The sequence below is a fragment of the Erpetoichthys calabaricus genome, chromosome 14, assembly GCF_900747795.2.
Source record: "Erpetoichthys calabaricus chromosome 14, fErpCal1.3, whole genome shotgun sequence".
Lineage (NCBI taxonomy): Eukaryota > Metazoa > Chordata > Cladistia > Polypteriformes > Polypteridae > Erpetoichthys > Erpetoichthys calabaricus.
The window spans coordinates 12,274,129-12,294,244 of NC_041407.2; the positions used below are offsets into that span (position 1 = coordinate 12,274,129).

Here is a 20,116-nt window from a genome sequence, read left to right on the forward strand (position 1 = left end):
AAGATTACTTTAATAGATATATGCAAATAAAACATTGTCTTTACAATTGTTTAACGTGCAAAGTATATATACAGACTCATAGTATCTTATCTGAGGTAAACGATCACAGAGCTAACACAGTGAGTTCATTTCTTAATGTGGCGTGCACATGGAAATCAATTCCTGGCGTCTGCACTGCTAGAGCAAATGATTAATTTACAACTGCTTTTTTAAAACAAAAGTCTCCTAATAACACACCCTTTGACAAGAGAACAGATAATATAGCTTAATGAGCAATATATTTTCTCCTTCAGCATAGTTTTGAAGTCAACATCCCAATAATTTAAGCAATATTTGATGAAAATATTTCATCTTAAGCACAAAAGCAAATTCTTGGAAATGTTTTCGGTGGAAGAATACGCAGTGGGAAAATATGGATAAAAGTACTAAATAGTACATTATTTGTTTTTTAAACCACTTCTACATTTTTATCTTTTTGTTTTTGCTGAATATGATTTTAAACCAGTGAAAACTGCTTCCAAATGTCCAGCATTGGACGTGCAGTTATTCTAAAACCTTTCAAGCTATGTTTAAGAATGACTCAATTTGCCAGGAGTTTGCTATAAATGGTAAACAGGAGAACAGTAAGAAAGTCATAATTTCACACTAAAAGTACAGTGGTGTGAAAAACTATTTGCCCCCTTCCTGATTTCTTATTCTTTTGCATGTTTGTCACACAAAATGTTTCTGATCATCAAACACATTTAACCATTAGTCAAATATAACACAAGTAAACACAAAATGCAGTTTGTAAATGGTGGTTTTTATTATTTAGGGAGAAAAAAAAATCCAAACCTACATGGCCCTGTGTGAAAAAGTAATTGCCCCCTGAACCTAATAACTGGTTGGGCCACCCTTAGCAGCAATAACTGCAATCAAGCGTTTGCGATAACTTGCAATGAGTCTTTTACAGCGCTCTGGAGGAATTTTGGCCCACTCATCTTTGCAAAATTGTTGTAATTCAGCTTTATTTGAGGGTTTTCTAGCATGAACCGCCTTTTTAAGGTCATGCCATAGCATCTCAATTGGATTCAGGTCAGGACTTTGACTAGGCCACTCCAAAGTCTTCATTTTGTTTTTCTTCAGCCATTCAGAGGTGGATTCGCTGGTGTGTTTTGGGTCATTGTCCTGTTGCAGCACCCAAGATCGCTTCAGCTTGAGTTGACGAACAGATGGCCGGACATTCTCCTTCAGGATTTTTTGGTAGACAGTAGAATTCATGATTCCATCTATCACAGCAAGCCTTCCAGGTCCTGAAGCAGCAAAACAACCCCAGACCATCACACTACCACCACCATATTTTACTGTTGGTATGATGTTCTTTTTCTGAAATGCTGTGTTCCTTTTACGCCAGATGTAACGGGACATTTGCCTTCCAAAAAGTTCAACTTTTGTCTCATCAGTCCACAAGGTATTTTCCCAAAAGTCTTGGCAATCATTGAGATGTTTCTTAGCAAAATTGAGACGAGCCCTAATGTTCTTTTTGCTTAACAGTGGTTTGCGTCTTGGAAATCTGCCATGCAGGCCGTTTTTGCCCAGTCTCTTTCTTATGGTGGAGTCGTGAACACTGACCTTAATTGAGGCAAGTGAGGCCTGCAGTTCTTTAGACGTTGTCCTGGGGTCTTTTGTGACCTCTCGGATGAGTCGTCTCTGCGCTCTTGGGGTAATTTTGGTCGGCCGGCCACTCCTGGGAAGGTTCACCACTGTTCCATGTTTTTGCCATTTGTGGATAATGGCTTTCACTGTGGTTTGCTGGAGTTGCAAAGCTTTAGAAATGGCTTTATAATCTTTACCAGACTGATAGATCTCAATTACTTCTGTTCTCATTTGTTCCTGAATTTCTTTGGATCTTGGCATGATGTCTAGCTTTTGAGGTGCTTTTGGTCTACTTCTCTGTGTCAGGCAGCTCCTATTTAAGTGATTTCTTGATTGAAACAGGTGTGGCAGTAATCAGGCCTGGGGGTGGCTACGGAAATTGAACTCAGGTGTGATACACCACAGTTAGGTTATTTTTTAACAAGGGGGCAATTACTTTTTCACACAGGGCCATGTAGGTTTGGATTTTTTTCTCCCTAAATAATAAAAACCATCATTTAAAAACTGCATTTTGTGTATACTTGTGTTATATTTGACTAATGGTTAAATGTGTTTGATGATCAGAAACATTTTCTGTGACAAACATGCAAAAGAATAAGAAATCAGGAAGGGGGCAAATAGTTTTTCACACCACTGTATGCAAAGTATCTTGCTCTCACTTCTTGAAAGAATCATCCCCAAGTGCCACCCTATGCTGCTCTGCTGCACCCCATTCACCCCAATCAACCTTTAAATGGGCAATCGGAAAAGACAAGCGAGTGGTCTATCAAGCAATGGAGCAATGTACGTTTGTTAACAATGTAGATAATATAACATTGCAGATTTCGGTTAAAGGTTGGGATGTTTTGTTACATTATTATTAATCAAGTTACAAAATAATAAAAAATAGGAACATTTAGATTGGGACACTAGTTGGCCTGAAATTGAGAACTCCGATTAGCTAAAGAAGAAACATCTGGCTTGGCTGTTTTGAAAATGCAAATTTTCATATTTGCAATACATCTTGAAGATTGTGAAGTGAAAAACTATTAAAAGTCACGTGAGCAGATATGGATTTATTGGTCACAGTTCTAAATTCCAGCCTACATAATTTTAAACCATGAATTGCCAGTGACCTAACTCCATACTCCAAGGGTGCTTCCAATGGAAGATAACAGAAAGTAGTGTCAACCTGTCAGCAAATCTATCAGCAAGAACAGTACATTTTATCAGAAACATATGTATCATTTTGCCTAAATGTATTTTTACATCATATTAAAATTTTGAACAAACACAATAATCAATATATTGAGGTTAAAAAAAAAAAAAAAAAAAAAAAGACCTCAGATTCCCCAAGTTAAAAATGAAATGACAGATGAAGAGTACTTACGACTGACAGGCGAAAGACATGGCATAGATAGGGATGCAGCGAAAGACGCCGTCCCAGCACACGTAACTGACCCGCTTCAGCCATTGACCAATGAAGAGGCCATGCTTGAAGGAGGACAGCACCATCTGCGTTTGAGGGAGAGCAGGAAGGTTATAGGTCATCCAAGGAAAGGGAACAAGCCTAAACTGGGAATTAGGATCCAAGGAATAACAGTACAGGAAACCAGGAGCAAATGCCATGGCAGAAGCAAATTGATGTTTCAGCGTTTTTAAAACAGCATAAAAGTTCCCTTTTTCATAACTGTAAAGCATTACTACTTGCTTCATCAACATCTGCACACCAGCTTTGACAAGCAAATGCATTTCTACAAAGCCAATTGCTGGGAAAATATACAGCAGTAATGTGGCTCTGCTTCATAACTGTCTTGCTCATAAAGGATAATGATAAACAATGCATATGTCTTCCATTTTCTCATCCTTCCTGTTTTTGGGCACTTATTGTCAGATGCCTCCTTTTATTTAAGTGCCATTTTTTTTTTTTATCTCTTTGTCGACTGAATTATATGTTCCTTAACAGCTGTGTTTTTTAATCTCATTTAATGAGGTCAATCTCAAAGATCGGGAAAATGATGAGATTTTAGTACATTTACTGAAAAGCCCAGATACTGGCCGCACCTCTTTACTCTGATAAAACAGAGTGCATCTTTTAATTTTCCAGTGTTTGAATCCAGATATAAAAGTCACTGAACACAGCTGGAAACATCTGGAAGACACTACAAAGTGAAGGCCCAACATCAAGAGAAAGGTCAAGTGGAAACTCACAGCTATTTGGAACAATCTCAACTGAGAATAGTTTAAACACCTAGAGATAACACGGCCCCCATGATCGTGACTCCGCATGAGCTCAGAGAGGGCAAAACATAAAGCTCTTCTGTCCGGTGTACATATCTCGATAAAGTAATAAAGATTACCTACATAACTGTGTATTCTTTTTTAGATAGCGAAGGAGAGCCGGAAAAAGATGGAGTGCTCCTAACAGTAACCAGGCCTCTCTAGTAAAACAAAATTCCTAGAATCATCCTAAGCAATAAACATCTAGTTACAAACTACAAATTACACATTTCATTCCAGGTGATACTTTAGAAGAGAGGAAAAAAAGAAATACTGCTTCTCTTCTACCCAAGTATCCCATAATGTATTAAAAATGTTTCCATTCTAACCTTAAAAATGGTTTTAATACACCCAACATGAGTGACATAAAGCAGAAAGGAAATTGTGAGGGATATAAAGCAGAAAGGAAATTCTGTCTAATCGGTAAACCAAAACAGGTGTGCGTCTCTCACCGTGCTTTTGAATATGCAAATGTTGATTTATGTGAAAAATATGCAGCAACTTTTACTGTTCAACTTCGCCTCAAATTTAAGAACAACGTTAAAAATCTCCATTCACTGGCAGAATAAATTAAAGGAGTGCTGTTAACTTTATCGTTCAAATCTGCCACATGTCTGATATGCTCGTTCTACACTTTAAAGAAAAATAAAAGCGTATACTATGCCATGTCTACTTGTGTAACTGGAGGAAAGAAAACCTCACTTGTATACTAAAGGGACAACCGTCAATTACTGCCATTTTGAAATAGCAGAGTCGTACACGCAGCCCTGACTTTAATATTAAGGCCATCTGTGTTGTTTTCCCAAAAACTTTATTTGAACTTTTATGGTACTGTTAGATGGAAAAATTTTGAAAACTATAGTAAATAATTTGCAGTATTTCATTTCTCTTATGTTTTAGTGCTTGTGGGTAAGAAACAAAAGTAACTGCATCCAAAACAGTACGGCCTTTTTAGTCTCTCTCATACAATTCTGGAAGGATAATAATTTTTATGAGCTAATAAATGTGTGCAATGATTAATAGTTTGTATGGTCATCAAGTTTCATAAATTTTGGCTCACAGTATGAGAGTGCAAAATGTTGGAACATAAATATAAAAAATGCTCAATGCTAACAAAAAGTACACGTAACTACACGTTGAATTAATCAACACGATGGACTGCTTTCATATGCAATGTGCAAAGCTTGAAAAGCAGTGTGTTTATTAAGTACAACCAGACACAGAGGAGAGGAATGAACAACACTAGACTTTGCCTTATTAATTCATTTGTTCACTCATTTTGGGGTAAGAGGGCTTGGCACCATTACTTCAACTATATTGGCTGTAACTGGCCGTAGATAAAGCCGCATAAGTTCAAAACGTGTGTGCCCTTCAGTTTCCTGTACTATAAGTCACTGACAGTTAATACTTCGATTATAACTCTAATACGGTTTTTAGTTTTCACACATCAGAGTGAGCAAACACATTAAAATGATTTAATGTTTATTTATTTGGTATGCGATTCATTTTTTGACTTTTCAATTTTTCATTGTATCTGTTGTATATGGACCTGTTGAAAGAATCACAACTTGAATTTCTTAATCCCAAACTATCTGGCCTATAAAAAGAAACACCAATTTATTGTGACATGGCATTCACCATCCTAGCCGTTCTGTTTTAGATACCTGATTGGAAAGACATTGCCTTCAGCCAGAAACAAAACAAAACAAAAAAGAAAAAAAATGCTGGTCAACACCCTCCCCAATGATGGACCTGTGGGATGGAGATCTTGATTTAGTTTACTTACGGATGGCAGCAGAAGGTAGTCGCAATTATAGGCAGGCACTGAATGACCCCCTTCACACGCCAGAAGTGAACTTTCTCCACCCAAGACCCACTGATTATCCCATAACGAAGTGAAGACAACACTATCTAGATGCAGCGTAAAGGGGTAAAGGGGAAACATACCAGGGATAGTGTTAATGACTTGGTTAATGAAGTGGTGAGCTGTTGCATGATGGACCTACTGAGACAGCAGGTGTTTCTCAGGTAGGCAAGCCTAAACCAAACTGAGGCAGGAATAATTGTCCAAACCAATTGGAGACGTGCCATTTTAATATAGACAGCTTCAAACGAAGCAAATAACAATCATGTTAGAAGATTAAAGGGGATGTCTTGCTAGCTGCTCAGTAGTGGCTGACATGTCAATTGATGGTAACCACCATGTTTTATTTTCTTTAGAATACTTACCTATGAATATGCAGTTTCAGAAAATGAATTTATGGATGAATACCATGCTATGATTTGATGAATACATTTTTTAACTTCAGTTTAATGGTTTAGCGCCAGTAATGATTTAAACTGACACATAAATGAATTCTGACAGGCAAATTTTGTTAATCAAGAAACACAGACCAGTTTAAACTATAAGCAATATCTGAATCTATTTTTACAAGAGCTGCCATATGCAGTTCAATAAATCAGAAAAGTGAAAAGGTGAAGGTTAATTCCATGCTGAAAAAAATACAGAAGTTTATAAATACAGTAGAACCTCTGGTCACAAACGTCTCCGAACACGTACAAATCGGGTTACGATCAAAAAGTTTACCAAAATTTTGCATCTGTTCGCGACCACACGCTCTGGTGGCAAACAAATACACTGGCGGCCAGTTTCCCTACACGCATTTGTATGCGCCAATGATTTCCCATTCTCCGTTTCCCATTTTCTTTTGTTTGCGTATACAGGGCCTAACAAAGCAGCAGATGTTGCAAAAGGAGTTATAATGTTACCAAGCAGAGGCCTCAAGTGCTGGAAGAGGTGGAAAAGCTGTGGCTAGTGTGGTTGAACGAGAAGCAACTTGTAGGGGATAGCGTAAGCGAGCCAATCGTATGCGAGAAAGCCAGGAAGATTCATGGCCATTTGCTGAAACAAAAATCCTTCTTCGAGTGACGAAGGTGAGGAATTTAAAGCCAGTAGGGGATGGTTTGAAAAGTTTCGCAAGAGAAGTGGCATTTAATTTTTTTTCCCATCGCTTAAAACTCGTAAAAAAAGTGTTTACAGCGAGTGGTTCATAAGGGTCTATTGCGAACTCTTACAATGTTTGTTTTCTCTGTTGTTCAAGGTTTTCTCAGTGTTATTCAATGTTTTTACATTTAGTTTACTATTACACTATGGTATAATTAACTATTTTTTTGCTTAAAAAAATATATATTTACATACAGTTTGTACGGTCTGGAACGGATTTATTGTATTTACTTACAATCTTATGGGGAAATAACTTTCGTGTCGCGATCAAATCAGGTCGTGTCCAGAGTTTTGGAATAAATTTCAGTCGTGACCAGAGGTACCACTGTACAATGATTCTGCTGGTGAGCCTCTTTATTAAAAGAGGTCATATAAACCAGCTTGTTATAGATAAATGTAATCACAAACACCAAAAAAGTAAACCATCATAGTAAAGTTTAAATCCTTAATAAAACAAACTTTTATATACTGTTTGAAGATCTTTTATTTTGTCAAGGAAGCGAATTATATAAAAGAACTGCTGCATTTTTTGGGACATTATAAAACAGCAGATAAAAGTTCATCTGGCCTGAAGAAGCTTCACTGTTACCCACTGTTGCCCTCTACCAAATAAAAAAGTAAGCAGAACGAGCAATTTCATACCTAGAACATATGACCATAATTCATCGTTGATTGAAACCTAAATGTGGTCAATTACTTTGCTGGACCCTTCTTTCAACACAAGAAGCCAATGTGAGTGCAGTCTCCAGACAAGCAGTGTTGTCAATGCACTATCACACAGAATAAAGAACAATATGGCTTTCCGAGAATCATTCTTGACCAGTTGCTTTCATATGCCACAGTCCAGAGATGAGCCGTCGAATTCTATCCTGGCAAGAAGTCTCTCAAACACACCCAAGGCGTGGATGAACTTCAGCTTTGACAGCATAAGAACATGCTGCCACCATGGAGCATCGAAAAGTGATGATTGTGTGACACAGGAAACCCTATTTGGATTAATGAACGGGGCACCTGAATTCATCCTTCATGAACAATTACACATGAGTGATGCGAGTGCCGAGAAAGTTAACTCCTAAAATGAACCATTACCGCAAGCAATATTCCAAGGTGATGAATTTGTACTGAGAGAAATTTTAAAAAAAGAGTTTCATTACTGGGGATGTAAGATGGACTTGTTGCTATCATCAAGAGTCAAAACAACAACTGAAACAATGAAAGCATGGCGATTCTCCAATGCCAGAGAAATTCAGGGTCCAAGCCAGTACTAGCAAGATCACAGAAACAAATGTATGATGTTGAGAGTGTAGTTTATATTGAGTACATGTTTAAAATGTCCTACAGAATTGGTCAATATTATACCAGTATGATGTGGTGTTTGCAGCAGTTAATTAGGGAAAGACTGTAAGGAAAGCTGTCAATACCCCATCTTCTGTTTCATAGCAATGGCCTTCCATACACTATTCATCCATTTCTTGAGAAGTTGACTGTCACTTCAAAGGGCATGCTATGCCAACAATGAAGATGTTAAATCAGCTAAAGAGGACGATTGCATAAGCTTAACACAACTGAGTGGCAGAGACGAGCTTTTTGAATTTTAGAAGGGCAGGGGACTTTTTGGTACTGGTGTTTCTCCTAACAGATCAGTCTTAAAACTTTCAGATCAAATCTTCTATGTCTGATTACAAATTTAGGCCCCTTATAGTCACTCTAAGGTGTTGTCAAAGGAAACTTTTATGACTGTTTGATATTGATAGCAGGCGAAGAGCAAATATTCTACAGTATACTCACATTTAGCTTTGATCACTTATGTTGACAATAGGTTTGTTAACCTTTACAGTTTAAAGCATTTATTTTGAACTCCAATAAAGTATAAGTGTCCTCCCCACATTCTTTATTGTAAATGAAAACACTGCAGCATGAAATCCGGAGACTGATAAGACAAACTTATGGTATTAGTTTCAAGGGACAGGATTACTTATTACTCTATGCAGGGTATTAAAGTATGTGAGTAACTGTACTGGTTCTTGTAAAAAAAAAAAAAAAAAAAATGTAGAACATTTATAACATTGACAGGTCAAATTGTTTAAAAGCTAAAAAATGAACAGCCTTGCCTTTCAAGCAATGGTATTAAGCACCATATAACATTCATTGTTTGAAGAAATGCTGCATTGCATAAAAAAGAACGTCAAGCACACTACAATACTCACCACAAACATGAAGAGGGTATAAAAGATGAGGGCCATGGCAGAGAAAGATTGAATGGAGGACATCATGTTTCTCTGAAGGCTCAGCGGCAGGACAATGAAAACAGAAACAGCAATGAGCAGGACAATACGGATTCTTTCGGTCACCTGCAAGGAAGACAACAAATAGTGCAGTATGATCAACATGGCAAGCAAAATAATATTTTGTTTCAATCCCTGTAGAAGATATACACTGAAGTTGATATGATCTTCAGTGGTTTTTATTTTATTATACAGTGAGGACTTGCAAACTTCATCTCAAAGGATAAGAGCAGCCGCAAATTTTCATTCTTTGCCTCCTCACAAATCTGAGCCAGAAAATTCAGTTAGGAAGTAAAGAGCTGGATGGATGGACTGACAACTATGGCCATGTTCATTACATTCAGAGAATGAGAAAGAAGACTTCATCCACTCACCAGGTCAATGGATAGTGTTTCATTTTAAAAGAATTCATTTCATCATCGTGTCCAATTCCCATATTCAAATGTGACACACTAAAATGCTAAAACAGCTGTCACTCACATTTCATTGGTCACATCACTGCATTCTCAATGCACACAGAAATAACATACTTTAATTTCAACAATAGCAAAGTATTGGCAATAATGAAAGGCTTTTACTCCTTCAAAAGAGTAGCAGCTCAGGTCAGGTTGGGGAGTATGCACTGGTACAGCACGTTTCCACAACCACCACACACCAGACACGCGGTCCAGTCCCATCCTCCAGAAACATTCATCTATCTGCTGGGCCAGGTGCTTGGGTCCTCAACAATGAGGATCTTATGAGCCGGATAACCCTCAGGGAATCCCGCCATAATGCCCCAACTGACGCTCTTTCACAATGCAGGTAATGTGCCTCATTTGGGACTTCTTACCCAACCGCTCATTCCACACAAAGTCAGGGTTTTTCATAAATAATTTCTGGAATTCAAGCACTAGGAGTTGAACTGGGCAGTCGTAAAAAATTTACTTTCGTAAAAACTTACTGCTTTTAACTGCTCGGAATTTTTAACTTTTCTGCCTTATTAATTACTTTTAACTAGCATTTCTAATAATTTCATCTGGTTTCTCTGAATAGTACATCAGTTTGTTTTAAATTAAAAAAAAACAAAAAAAAACCTTCAATTATGTTGCTCCATGGAGGGCGCAAAATAATAAAAATGAATTGATCAGCAAAACGTTTCAAGACAAATATGTACATTGTATTAGGTAAACATTTGTGCTACGAAACAAATTCTACTGAACTGTGTCTCCCATTAACAGACAAACCTCAGACTCAGCTAGCCATGTTTACTGGAAGTAACGAGTATAAAATTGACCAATGAAGAATAACAGGAAAGTCTTTTTAGTATTCTTCTTGTAACCCCAGTGTACTGCATTATTAACTCCATTTTGCAACCACTCTGACAGCATTCAACCAACTACTGTAGAATTTCATATCTTCAAATGATGTTAATGTACTACACTTGATACCTAGAGCAACAGAATCATTTAAAAAATTGAAAATAATGCATTTCTCTGAAGAAATGTCTATAGCAAGAAGGTCTTGGTTTTCTACTAACCTGAAGGCCCAATAATTGAGCAAAGAAACTGGAGCCTAAATCTGCAATAACGACATAGAAGGCAATACATGTCCCCAACATCAAGCCGATCATACTGCAAGACAAGAAGACAATAAAAAAGAAAAATTAAACGTACTGAGCCAGTTTGTCATTACTGTAATACGTAAAAATGAAAACATCTTACAACAATGGATGTGAACCAAAGACTACAAGAAATTACCTACCTGGTCTCGACTAACATTTTTCCTGCTTTTCCGTAGGCATGGTAGGCTGAAGATAAAATTGAAAATAGTAGACCAAATTAACATTATATTCACTAAAATTATTTGATAAAAAGTTGTGACTAGAATGTCAGCAATTAGACTTATAAAATGTGATGCCTCAACTACACAAAATGCCACTTATTCCACTCTACTGCTGACTTTCTAAAACTATATGTAAAGTTACCCTAACAATTAACTTTATCTAGATTTACACACTTGATAAAAAGGTGAACACTTAAGAAGAGAAAATATTTTTAAAAAGCTAAAAACTTTCTAAATGTAGTGTTCTAAACAGTTGTTACAATAAAGAATATCCCCAACAAATTTCACAATAATTCAAAAGCTAGGCTGTAATATTAAGAAAATCAATTTACTTGTGACTTTATACATTAGTTAAGAAAAAAATGAGAAAAAGCAAACTAGATAAAAAAATGAGTTATCAGTCCTGTTTGCAATATCAGCATATAATGAAACTACAGCATGTAGTGAAACATCAAATACAACAAGTGAAGGTCTGTCATCCACACACTGTAGTTCTATTATGCTTACCTGTTAACATTTTACTCAATCAAAAATGTTATTTTAGGAAAAGAAAAGATTTATATCCACAACCTTTCTTTAATTTTCTTTAATATTCTGAGGAACTGATGTATGTAATAGACAATTCCATTATAACTGCTACATTGTTTGCTGCACTGTTTTAGAAAACTGTACTAAAATATTGTTCGATTCGCCAAACACACAACCTACATTTATTCAGTTGTAAACGTTCTTTTGAATTACACCACAAATCAACAAGAAAACTGAAAACCACATTAAACGGTTTACTCTCTTGCTGCAGCGGACATTCTTACCTTGATAATACAACTCAAGCACAGTAAAAAGGGGTAATGCAAAGGAGAGTAGCCAGGAGAAAAACTGCTTATGGACAAAACATCTATTGGCTGATCCTGTAAAATATCTCGGAAGAACATTCACTGAGTGGCCCCATGTGGTTTTTTGTTCCCCTCTTTAAATACTGCCCCACTAATATCATGGTCTGGGACCATTTTTTCCTCTACCATGAGCCTGGATGACTCATCATCACTGAATGAACTAAGAAATCAAAGTCATGTTGCAATATTCTTGGGTTGAATACTTGGTCCTCTTACTCCAGAAGCTGAATCTGAAAATAATCCTACAGCATGAAAATAATTCTACTCATTACAGTTAATCTTTTAGATAACTGATTAAAAGGGACACATTTTATGATTTAGAATGTAAGAGTGCAGGTGCAGATCTCATCCCCACGGGAAATTTGTTCATGTGGGACGACAAACAAATCCAGAGAGACTGATGGTGTTTACAAATGAGATAAGTTATTTACTTACATCACTGTGTATTGCCCTCATCAATTCCTCTACAAAATACTAATAAAATGTGGACATAAACCCTTTTAGAAAATGAAGGACTATTCTTGAATAATAAAAATAAATTATTATATACAATTGTGGAAGACCAGCCTCGACACAGACAGGCAGACACCAATGGTTCAAGCACCACATACGTTTTAGTTACAATAACTATTTACAAGTGTCCCACCACACAACCCAGTGCCCCTGCACCACACACCCTCAAGTCCGGGCTTCTCTTAACTCCTCTCTTCGCCGCCTCCACTCCTCTCCTCCGAGCTTCGTCCTCTTTCACCCAACTCCAGCTGACGACTAGAGGGAGGCAGCCCCTTTTATGTCCACCTGGACGTGCTCCAGGTGCCTCCTGATGAGCTTCCTGCGGCACTTACTGGTGTGGTAGAAGTGCCGCATGAACACCCGGAAGCACTCCCGGTGTCCCTGGTAATACTTCAGCCAGCGAAGTGCTGACGTCCAGGGCTTCACAGTCTTCTGAGCACCCCCTGCGGGCCCCTATAGGGTTGAGCTTCCATGCTCAATTCCCGTGGCCCCCACACAAACCAGGGCGGCTGTCCTCTCGTGGTCCGGGGGAGGCACAGTCCTTCTCCCGGTCCTTCTCGGTGTGCCGGCTGGGCACAGTTCCCAGCCGCCCACCATACTATATATGGGTGCGGGATGGGGAATAACTCATTCACTACAGCTTTATTACTGGCAAATACCAAGAAATAAAAAATGAATGAAATGAAAATAACAATCTCTTTAAATTGTATATATGGTTAATTAAACCCGGGGGTGGTCAAACGAAGCGAGCAGAGGGCAGAGCCCCCTAGTATGTATATGTATATATATATATGCAGTCAAAATGTGACATTTAGCAAACCACAATGATGATTGATAAATTGATTCACTGCTTGATCAACAGAGGACGGTGCAGAGGTAAAAAAAATAACATGTGAAAGGCTGGGCTGCCACATATTTTTATTCCAACAATGTGCCCTGGCTAATAAGTAAAATTAAAAGGTCTAGATTTTTCTGTTTAAAATCAAATTGTAATAACAATTCTATAGGCTCAAGCATACATTTTATAGAGGGTCCCTCAATCAAGTGTACTTGTAAACTACACCTCGTAGAACTTGCAGGAGCCAGAACACATCACTTACCAAGGCCTGCATACGTCCTACGCTTGCTGATGCTTGCTGCATTTACCAGGAACATGCAGGACTTGTGGGTCATCCAGGAACAGAAGAAAAGCAGGACAGTGCCCAATACGATGCCACACTGAGGGGGGTACATAAAAGAGAGCGGATAAGAAAAAAAATGAAAAGATAAAGTCACTTTAAATGTACAACACTAATGGGGAAAAATATCTAAAGGAGAATCCCCTCCTCCAGATAGCAAAACATGCTGCTGCTCTTCTTTAGTGGGCCGTTTGTTTACTGAACGATGATCTGAAAATTCTGCGAACAGTGGCTGCACGTCTCTCATTGCATATTTGTCGCTCATCAAGGATGCCAACCCTAATTAACAGACTGGCTATGATCAACAAAGCGCTGAGGGTACAGGCAATGCTTGACAATCACTGCTTTCATGAGCAATTGAGAAGGGGCTTACTTTTTTCTTCAGCTGAAACCATTTTCGTCCATCAGGCTCGTTTGTTTACCTAATAGCTAAGCTGTCCCAACATCTCACCCAGACTCTTCTGAAAGACTAAGTGTTTCCGCTTCAACTCCATGTCTCGGTAGGTTGTTTCAGATTTCCAAAACTCTTTGCATAAAGAAGTGCTTCCGGGGTAAATGCATGTCCCCTTAGTCTCCACTGGTGTTCTTGAGCACGTCATTCACCATTAAATTGACAGAATTCAGCTGGATTGGCTTTATCAGTGCCTTTGAGGATCTTAAAAACATGGATTAGGTCCCCACGCAGTCTCCTCTGCTCGAGGCTAAACAGGTTTATGTTAGGTAGAATGCCCAGAGGGCACTGGGCGGTCTCATGGCCTGGAACCCCTACAGATTTTATTTTTTTATCCAGCTTTCTGGAGTTTTTTTTTGTTTTTTCTGTCCACCCTGGCCATCGGACCTTACTCCTTTTCTCTGTTAACTAATGTTGTCTTATTTTAATTTCTTATTTTGTCTTTTATTTTTCTTTTCTTCATGTAAAGCACTTTGAGCATCTTTTTGTATGAAAATGTGCTATATAAATAAATGTTGTTGTTGTAATGCTCAGAATCTGTCAGAGTAGGCCATGTCCTTAAGTCCTAGGATTCACGCTGGTTGCTCTCCTCTGCACAGCTTCAAGTGCTGCTATGTCTTTCTTGTACTGTGTGCACTTATGCACAAACAGAGGCTTCTAATAAACTTATGGGGACATATTTGGAAACATGAACACTTTGGCTTACCCTTAAGCTTTTAAAAATTAAAATCATATTCCAGTTATTGCTGTTCTGTACAGTTTCATTCAAGAACGTGTTACTCTTCTTAAAATTATTCTGAGAGGATTGAAAAACACTGAGAAGGACTGAAATGGTCATCCAAGTTGATTTCCTGCCTTGTGCCAAGTACGTTCAGGATAGGCTTTGGCTATTTAGTGGCTCCAGAAAATGAATGGAGGGATGGTATGAAATCATCTACCAAGAACAATAAAAGGATAAACGAATGTTGCTATGCCTGTATCATTCCAACAGGTGGCACATCACAAACATTAACCCTGCTTTTACAAACACCATACCAAATGGCACATAACAGACACATATACATTGCGTGGTGCCTACATTGATTATTTTCATTTGCTCATTCTGCTAGTAAACAGTTAACAGAGTAAGGAAAGGAAAGATTTTAAATACATTTATAATACATAAATGCTGAGGGTGGTTGGACAGTCTTTTAGTCTTGGAATCCCTAGAGATTAACTTTTTTTTTTCTTTTTGCTTTCCACTCTTCCCTGGCCCATCTGACCTTAGCATTGTGCTCTAACTTGCATGATTAAAGCCGGGCATACACTCTGCGACTTTGTCACGATTATATTCAATCGTCAAATGGTTTTCTCAGTTGGTTTGAATTTCAGCTTCATCGGCCGCTGTTTCACATGCGCCTTACAACTGGGCTGTTGTACAATCTGAAGAATTTCTGTCCCGTCAGAAATTTCAGTCAGCTGTCTTGCAGTGTGAGCAGTCTCCCGAGCCGATTTTTGATAAAAATGTCAGAATATTCCGAAAACTCATTAACTCATTATATAACTGATTATATAGTAACCTCATTGATTTTGTGTGTGTAAACAATACCAACAAGAGACATGGTGCAGAGAGGGCATACCATCTGTGGAAGGGGAGCATGGCGGCCTGGTTAATTGAGCTCTGGCAGCAAAACCCATATGATGTATAGCGGCTGGACACTGTACATCGGATATTACCGTTGTTATGCTTATGTCACCTTTTTGCTTTCAAAATGCTAATTATCATACAGAAACATACAAAAAATAAATGGATATTGACAAAAGTATCTTAGGAAACATTTACTGAAAGAACCCAAAATAAACACACACAATGGCAAATTACACTGATTACGTACCTCCAATGCTCTCCGTAAAATAGACAGACGACCATATTGTTCATGCCTTCGCAACCATCCGCATGTCCAGTTACGACGTTTTCTTTTTTTTTGTAGTTTAAGATCGCAAATCAGGAAGAGTCAGCAATGCAGCTCTTTTCCTTGTAAACATTCTGAGAAGCCGGTATCCATTTTTTGTTTTTTTGGAACGGGTAAAGCTTTATTACAAAATGTTAATTGGTAACGTGGCCACCTTCATGTACAGTGTGGTCAGAGCACACATGTGGTGGCATGTCTATTATATAAAAAAATTTTTGGTCGAGACATGACCATCTCAGAGAGACAATCTGAAGTCCTGTGAGACTTCTTGCACATCACGCCCTACTTACAAACAATTTCTCTGAGACACTAACATCCCATGAGACAAGGAAGTGAGACAAAAGGACAGCTGCTGTACAGGCTTTTAGATGATCGACGCACAGCGCAACATGCAGATCACGCAGCTTGGTATACTATATATATATATATATATATATATATATATATATATATATATAAAAAGTCAATGTATGTGTGTGTGTATGTGTATGTATGTATGTATGTTCCAGCATCACTTCCGAATGGCTGAAGCGACTTTCATTAAACTTGGTACAAATGTTTCTCATTGGTTGACTAAAAATACTGTACGGTGAAATCAACCCTAACCCATCCCTTTTTGGGCAGGGTGGGGGGTGATCTTGCGGTCTTGTATGCATGTTATTATCCAGTTGACACTCGGAACAACCACCAGAGGGTGAACTGGAGGTGACTGCCAGCATTCTTTAAGTCTGAGCACTGCAGTTGCTTTTGAAATTACTGTATATACTCACAAAAAAAAAAAAAAATCAATCATAAAATCAGACCCTGACTTATACGCCCGTTCAAAAAAATGCATTTTTTTTTTTTACCATCTTCTTGCCTCCTCCAGTCTCGCACCAGTTTCTCAGATACATCAAATTTTGTTGCAGCAGCGCAGTTACCAATTTCTTTTGCCACTTCAACGATGTTTAATTTAAAACCAGCTTCATATTTTCTTCTGATCGAACGCTCCATCGTAGATAAGGGATGTTCTTATGATAAAGGTGTATGTGGGTGTGAGATACAAAAAACACAAAACAGTGCAAACATCACTTCGGAATAGTTTGGGTATTACCGTGTGGTCACGTAGGCACAATACATAGAAAAAAAAAAAAAAGCCTTGTGCTCCGTGGTTACTCTCTCAGGTGGCTGTTAGCATATCATAGTCTCTTGGACCAATAGCATGAGTTTTCCGCATTCAACTTTCACAACCGACATTATAAAATACCAGAAATTATACTGTTAAAATCAAGTTCTGACTTATCTGTGGAAGAACTTAAATGCAAGTCTATACAGTAAATAGACAGACTGACTTTAGATTTAGCATAGTAGCCAGCATGGATGGATGGATGGATGGATAGTTTTAATTTCAGCATTCTATACAGGTTAGATAGATAGATAGATAGATAGATAGATAGATAGATAGATAGATAGATAGATAGATAGATGTTTCAGTGTAATAATAATAATTCATTACATTTATATAGCGCTTTTCTCAGTACTCAAAGCGGAGGAGGAACCGAGAAGCGAACCCACAATCTTCCACAGTCTCCTTACTGCAAAGCAGCAGCACTACCACTGCGCCACCTGTGAGGACAGGATATACAGTAAATAGACTTGGCGGGTTCCGAGCATCAACTAGATGATAACATGCATACAAGACCGCAAGACAAGCACATTAGTGAGTTTTAATTGTTTGTTAATTTATTTTTAAAGTTGTGTTTTTTTAATAATATTTTTCTCAAACAATTAAAAAAAACACTTTAATTTTCCTCCCTGTTAATGCTGGGTATTTCACCTAGTTTTCAATAAAGTAAACATTTAGCCATAAGACTCCCTCACATTGTTTTGCTAAAAACTCTGAAGACATTTGTCTCCCAGGACTTAGAGACCCCATGACAGCAATCGACTACCAGAGAACTAGGGGTCTTTTTCTGAAGATGATGTGATTGAATTTAAAAAAGTGCTGCCTGCCTGGGGGAGAACTCCCTTGCTATGAGGTGGCATATCTGCTTTCCTGATGAACGTAACTTTCAAGGCCTCTCCCTTTCCTCTTTCATAAAGTGTGCAAGCATTTAAAACATTTGCATTTATTTGCTTAGCAGACAGTGAGGTTTGAGAGCATGCGCTGATAATAGCGCATTGCCAAACCACCTGAATTGGGTCCCGAGGGCAGCGGGTGACACCTCAGCACCACACTGGAACTCTTTTTTTTTTTTTTTACAGTGGCTGGAGTGCCAATCCTGCCACCAACCCCCAAGTTTTAGTACCCGTTTGCAGGTTAACGTCATACCCAGGACGACGCAATTGCAGGTTAAGGGTCTTGCTCAAGGGCCCAACAGAGTCGAGTCACTTCTGGCATTTACGGGATTTGAACCAGCAATCGCAGACCTCTAGCCTCAGAGCCGCGGCTGACAAAAGGGGTAAACAATCAAGTAACATTAGACCAGGGCCTCTTTGTTCAGCAAGTGTAAAAAAAGTCCAGTTTGAAGTCACAGCAGGCACTCTGTACATGCAAGTACATAACATTGTGCATTCACACATTATACATACCTATCATGCCATACTGAAGGGATGTAGGTTTAAAATGGCCATTTTTATCTTACTACTGCATTGTTTTTGATAATTTTTAAATTATCAGCATCAACTGCCTGCACTATCACAAGGTGCTTTATTGGACCGGGCTTACAATGTATTATATTATCAAACTCTATCCATACACACAACAGATTAAAGAAAAGCACCTTGGTGCAAGATGCTACTGGACACCTTCTGTGGTCCCTTTTGGTGGCACGAGGGAGACCTACACAATATTAGATAGATAGATAGATTTTTATTATTAATACTTTATTAATCCCCAAGGGGAAATTCACAGGTGACTTTAATGCTGTAGCTAATCAGTGTATATTTATGTTTTGTACAACCTGTTTTTCTTTATTGCTATATATGGCACTGTGATTGTGTCATGCATTATAATCTGAGTTGTTTCATTCTATTTAACTTGACATGTGCATGGATGGAACACCAACAGAAATTTCTAGCAACTACTTCACCTGGCAGGAAGCTTTAAGTTGCTTCTTTTCATTTACCCATTTGGTTGAAGCATTTATTTATGGCGACTTCCAACAAATTTGTTACATTTCTTTTGTTTTCCCCAGGTGAAGTGACTTGATCAAGTTCACGCTGTGTCAGGATTTGAAATCCAAAACCCTAACCACTACGCCACACTGGCTGCCAATATTATCGAATTAAATGGATGGCAATTTTCATGCAAAAGCGGACTAGGGCAGCCTTTGGTGTCAGGAAGCTGCAAATCCTGCAGGGTGAGGAGCTGCAAACCCGTCTGTCCGGAATGGAAACAAATAAATCGCGCACTCTCGGTCCCCCCATTTGCGTAAAATTTGAATGCACGGCAAAATATCCAAATGTGGCTCAATCCGAAGAGTGGCACTTTCTCCTCAAGTTCACGTTTTTTTTTATTTTGTTTGTTTTAGTTCTAAATGGTCTTCACTTACCTGCTTGAAGCAGAAGGGCATGGTCAGCACGCTGACCCCCACGATGCTGTTCACGACGTTCATAATCAAACCCCAGTTGGACCCCGACATGGTGACTGCTGAGCCCTTTTGAAAGGGCAAATAATAGACAACACTTCGCTTGACTATACGCGAAACAAGAGCGATCAGGACATCATAGGTAAAAAAAAGTTCTCCTTCTAACGTGGAAATCACAGCGACAGCGGAGGTCTCACTTAGTGACGTGGCGTTTAGTGTCCCGACAGCCCAACAGGCACCGCAACTCTTAATTCTTCTTCTTCTCCTCCACCGACTTCTTCTTCTTCTTCTTCTTCTCCTCCTCCTCCTCCTCCGCCGCCGCCGCCGCCACCACCGCCGTCCCCCAGTTAGATTTGTGACCGTCTACTTTCTAGGTGGTACCCCTCCAACAGCATCAGTTTGTAGTGCCCTGCCGCATCTTGGGCTCATTTTGTTCTGCGGGGCTCCTCCACGTAATCACGACAGCGCGCCGCCCATCAGTCTTTCGGACGGCCACTCGTAGCAAGGACACAGACTCCGCTAATACAACTTTAAACCCAACCTGGAAAGTAGA

At 38.7% G+C, this 20,116-nt stretch overlaps 1 protein-coding gene across 8 annotated transcripts in view; it reads right to left on the minus strand.

Annotated features, from left to right (window-relative positions):
• Positions 1 to 19,866, minus strand: part of slc38a10 (solute carrier family 38 member 10) — a 65,254-nt gene extending 45,388 nt beyond the window's left edge. For 5 of the 8 annotated variants that reach the window (XR_007936709.1, XM_028819917.2, XM_051936537.1 and 2 more), the window contains exons 1-6: positions 19,528 to 19,766; positions 13,514 to 13,631; positions 10,927 to 10,972; positions 10,703 to 10,796; positions 9,106 to 9,249; positions 3,005 to 3,129 (exon numbers count right to left, since the gene is read on the minus strand). Coding sequence is in view for 7 of the 8 variants with exons in the window: in XM_028819917.2 (XP_028675750.1) it covers positions 3,005 to 3,129; positions 9,106 to 9,249; positions 10,703 to 10,796; positions 10,927 to 10,972; positions 13,514 to 13,631; positions 19,528 to 19,617 (617 nt within the window). In the remaining variant the exon portion in view is untranslated. Of the gene's footprint in view, positions 1 to 3,004; positions 3,130 to 5,680; positions 5,806 to 9,105; positions 9,250 to 10,702; positions 10,797 to 10,926; positions 10,973 to 13,513; positions 13,632 to 19,527 lie in introns of those variants that run through there. The other 3 variants (XM_028819914.2, XM_051936536.1, XM_051936538.1) reach the window with 3 other exon arrangements.
• Positions 19,867 to 20,116: the final 250 nt, after the last annotated feature.